This window comes from Limulus polyphemus, unplaced genomic scaffold (genome assembly GCF_000517525.1).
Source record: "Limulus polyphemus unplaced genomic scaffold, Limulus_polyphemus-2.1.2 Scaffold258, whole genome shotgun sequence".
NCBI classification, from domain to species: domain Eukaryota; kingdom Metazoa; phylum Arthropoda; class Merostomata; order Xiphosura; family Limulidae; genus Limulus; species Limulus polyphemus.
In genome coordinates, this window is record NW_013665868.1 from 83,232 (window position 1) to 88,024 (window position 4,793).

General features: G+C 32.1%; 1 protein-coding gene across 5 annotated transcripts in view; it reads right to left on the reverse strand.

Annotated features, from left to right (window-relative positions):
• The window catches only part of LOC106478876 (hypoxanthine-guanine phosphoribosyltransferase-like), a 41,031-nt gene extending 37,304 nt beyond the window's left edge, over positions 1-3,727 (reverse strand). For 2 of the 5 annotated variants that reach the window (XR_002610000.1, XM_022382557.1), the window contains exon 1: positions 3,638-3,727. Coding sequence is in view for 4 of the 5 variants with exons in the window: in XM_022382557.1 (XP_022238265.1) it covers positions 3,638-3,670 (33 nt within the window). In the remaining variant the exon portion in view is untranslated. The other 3 variants (XM_022382558.1, XM_022382561.1, XM_022382559.1) reach the window with 2 other exon arrangements.
• Positions 3,728-4,793: the final 1,066 nt, after the last annotated feature.

Sequence of the window (4,793 nt, forward strand, 5' to 3'; positions counted from 1 at the left end):
ACTATGTATATCATAGTTGTATCTTAATACTATACAGTTCTCTTCTTCTTGTCAAAGTCCACTTAGGCCAATTCAATTACTTTAGAATTCAGTTGATAAGCCGACCTTATTTTTCTCTATTTTTATATTAAACACTATCAGTGTATAATTCACTTACTCCTTTTCTTCACTCTCTTTTTATTTTCTCTTTATCACAGCAGTATCAGGGTATAATTAAATTACACTGCCTCGTGAGTTACCTCAGTTGTATCCTGAACTTTCGATACTCATCTGCTTTTTCGCATTTAGGCCTACTTCCAATAATCGTCTGCTTTTTTGTATATAAGCCCATTTCCAAATAATCGTCTGCTTTTCGCATATAGGCCTACTTCCAAATAATCGTCTGCTTTTAACTCTTGTATTATAAAAACTACACAATCATAAAGTATTAACTCACAAAATAAATAAATTAATACTACCTACACTAAACAGTTTTTTTATATCTGACATGTTGGATATACTGACTACATCAAAACCAAACATTTTTGACAACAATGGATTGAAGTCAGACTTTTTTGCTTAAAAACAAACACAATATAATTTTCTTTATTGAAATAGTACATGGGACGAAAAACTGTTGTACATGGCCCACTAGACAATCATGTTGCATATACACTTTGATCCAAGGGATTGGGTTGACTGCACATTTTATATATACATATATATTCATCACTATTTTAAGAAAAATACTGTTGAATTGTTTCAATGGGCACCTGCTAGTCATATATAATAAGGCTTTAGAGGAATAACTTTTAACCCTAAAATTACAGACTTGTTTTACATCATTCACCACCTGTGGGGTTCACATATTACATCATAAATAATTTTATGCTTTTACCTGTTACAACATTCAGTATAAAAAACTGTTAAAAAATTTAGTGAAATCGCCAATTTCCTGTACATGAAACCAGCAGTAATTAGTGGGATTTACTAATGATATTCTTGAGATCTGCATTTTACAAGGGATGCTGCAATCACAAAGTCATAGACTCAGATGTCATTTGTCATATAAACAGTTTAGAACAATGTATTTAAATAACTGATAGGGCCCAGCTGAGTTCTATTTGTAAATCTAGAGTTAAATATGTAACACCATTTATTTATTGTAACTAGAATTGGTAAACTGGAAACATTTACAAATAAAAAGAGAAGTACAAACTTAAATATTACAAATTGGAAACAGATGAAGCTCAAGGACCAGACTAGATTTTCCTAGGGTTTTAAAAGTAAGTCAAAGGTTGTGGATTGTTTTATATTACTATTTTCATGAGGGAGGGGTGGTGATGAGGATTCCTTGCAAAAACAAATGGTTCCTTACTGCTTGGATGTTAACAATTCTAGAGATTCTCATAAAAGAAGCTTTTCCAAATTACTTAATGAAATATGATATAAAAGAAAGCCAACATGAATTCACTAACGGGAAATCATGTCTTACTAATCTGTTTCTAGGATGGTACTTATTACCTTGATGGTATAAAAGATATGAAAATAGTATGCTTAGATTTTATTACTAATTATTTTAAAAAGTATCACACTGATGGAAGTTGTGGAAAGGCTAGTAAATTAAATCATATAGTAGTTATATGGGAGAAAGCAAAAGGTTATCAACTGAGGTTAGTCAAACTGGACCTTTATTACTAGTACAGTACCTCGGGGATCTGTGTTTGGGACTTTGCTTTCTCTTCTTTACATCAAGTATATTGATGATGATATTATTAGTAGAGTTATCAAGGACATTAAACTCTTGGGCATTTCTAGCTGTATTAAAGATGTTGAAGCACTATGAATCAACTTGGATCAATTAGTTACTTGGACAAATAATCAGCAAATTTCCTTTAATTATAATAAGTGTATCTGAATTATAGTTTAGATTGCACGTTTAATACAGAAGGGAAGTCACTCAATGGTGTAACTGAAGAATGCATTGAATCTATGATTGATGCAGTGCTCTGTTGCTAGTGGCAAAGCTAATAAAATTTTAGGATGCATATAGAAAAATATTTATTATAAGTCAAAAAAGGTAATTATCACTAAACAAATCATTGGTTAAGACTCACCTGGAATATTGTAGTTTTGGTGTCTTTATGTTAAAAAGGATACTAACTTATTGGAAACGGTTCAGATGAAAGAATTATTTTAAAAGAATAGGCTTTTTCTCTTGAAAAAGAAAAGGATAAAGTGATTTTATAGAAGTTCACTAGAATATCTGGTGGATGGATAAAATAAAAGCCTCTGATTTCTTTGTGCTATATTTTTAACAAAACAGGACAAGAGGACACAAGTTTAATACTTTGAAACAGCAGGGTAGGCTGCTGTTAAGACTGTTGTATTTCCCTGAAAGGGGGCCAAAGGCCACCTGGTGGGGGTCACCTGTTTTAATCACTTGCACCATTATACCATAGTTCATTGTCTGTCAGTCAGTCAGTATACACTAAAATTACATCACATAAGAGATACTTAACACTGTAATTTGTACTGTCATGATGTCAGTAAAACATATGCATGCCACAAATCATGAAAAGAATTATGCACCCTGTAGGCTACAACATAGCATGACATATGAACTTCAAAAACAAGAAATAAAAATATTTGTTACTCTTAATTCTGGTTTTATTTACTCTTGAAACAGAACATGCAGAAATACATCTAGTTTTAATTGGGTTTTCTTGGCTTATGAAATGAATTTCCAACAGCAGTTGTACCAGTAGTAATAGAGGCCAGTACTTTACAAAATAATCTACAAGAACCTGAAAGATATAGGGCAGATTTTCTCTTTCTCAAGAGTGGGTGTGTGAGGACAGTCTGGAAGAACTGAATGATGTTTATTTAAATTGTTTTTCATACATCATGTTACATGTATGTGCAAATATTACTGCTGCTAGCTTGCACAATTTCAATGAATTTAACAGAAAAGCAGAGATATACTGTACTGTCATAAAACAGCCTCTTGAGTTCCTAGATTTCATTTCACATACAGCCCAACTATACGTAAAAATGTTTAAACTTGATTAATTATAAATTTACAATACAACTTAAACTAAAAGCAATGTCCAACGATGTCATGATGTAGTCTTCAATTCAGTACTCAATAGGATTATCTCTGCACCTTCAATTTCAAACAATGATGCCTTCGTTTGCCCTATTATTGTAATTAAAATAAAGCCTTATAACTTATATTTAAAAAACAATTACCACAATGCAAGAATTTCCCGTCATGATATTCAATTTCAAGAAAAAAGTTGCTCTTTTCTCGGAGTTCAAAATCTGGTCGTGTAACGTCGCACTCGGTGATTCCAACGTCGTATTACTACTGTAAATTGTAATACTAAGTAATAGTACTAGCAGTAATATTAATACTTAAGTTTTAAGCATAACTTCGTCAAACACACTGTTCAGTATTCTATTTCTAAGTTCTTTCCACTTGAAGTTGAAATCAAAAGTTGCGCGTTTATTTCTGTTCTACCTCTTTGGATGACTGGCCTACCTTGTAGCATACATTTTAATTTTTCGTACTGAATTTAGGTTTCAGTAACTACTTACAATTTGCACGAACCGTACAGTAAAATACCCTTAAACTGAATATTTTACATAACCTTACCTCTACTTTGGCAGAAGTTTGTACCGGTACCATACAGCGCTACCTACCAAACCAATAGTGAATGACCAAATTTGCAGCTTAATCTTTTCAACATGTATTACCGATATTGATTTTGATTAAGGTATGCGTTGTTGAGAACTGAAATTATGCAATTTTGATATTAATATTTTTATTGAACTTTATTTTCACCATCAAAATAAGAGTTGAAAATTTTCGATAAGTGAATGAAATGGGAAATCGATAATACTGTTACATAATAAAAACAGTAATTTTGAATATTTTAAATGTTTTGATCAATATCATCAAGTTACACTGGAACTCAGTTATTTATTTATAATGTCAGCCCTTTCCCACATTCGAAAACTACTGTCAATATTAATCAGTCACTGATACCTATCATAAAGACATGTCTTTCTTCAATATTATCAAAATCATATTATCAATGAACTAGCACTACGACTTTTGTGTTACGTCCGATAAATATTTTTGCATGGAATGATATAAAAACCATCTTTAAAACATGATGCGATGGTGCTGGTACTTTTCAAGTCAGTGAATACACAAATGCTTTTTAAGTTTTGCTGAAAGGGGGATAATGGCTTTTTATCAACTTATATGGCTGCAAAACGATCCTGTGGAGTTGCGAGACAAGGCTGTCCACTTACCAGCTACCCAGTACAGTTTTTAAACTTTTTTTTCTACCATAAATTTCCATCTGTAAGTGTTAGTTGTCTTGTTTTAACATACTTAGGTGTGATATCACCTGATATTATTTAATCAAGTGGATCTACTGAAGCCTAATATTCGTTACAGGTATTCATTACTTTCTAATACGACTCATTAGTATTTTCAACTTTATCTAAAATAATCAGAAACAAGTTTCGTCAACTAATCTATCGTCATCGCTAGGTGGTTGGTTTTTCAATTTATTTCACTTTAAATGCATGTTTTTGTTATTAATAGGAGCTTAGTTGAAGTGAAATAAAAAGATTTGATTGTTTTGAATTTCGCGCAAAGCTACACGAGGTCTATCTGCGCTAGCTGTTCCTAATTTAGCAGTGTAAGACTAGAGGGAAGGCAGCTAATCATCACCATACCACCGCCAACTCTTGGGCTACTCTTTTACCAATAAATAGTGGGATTGACCGTCACATTA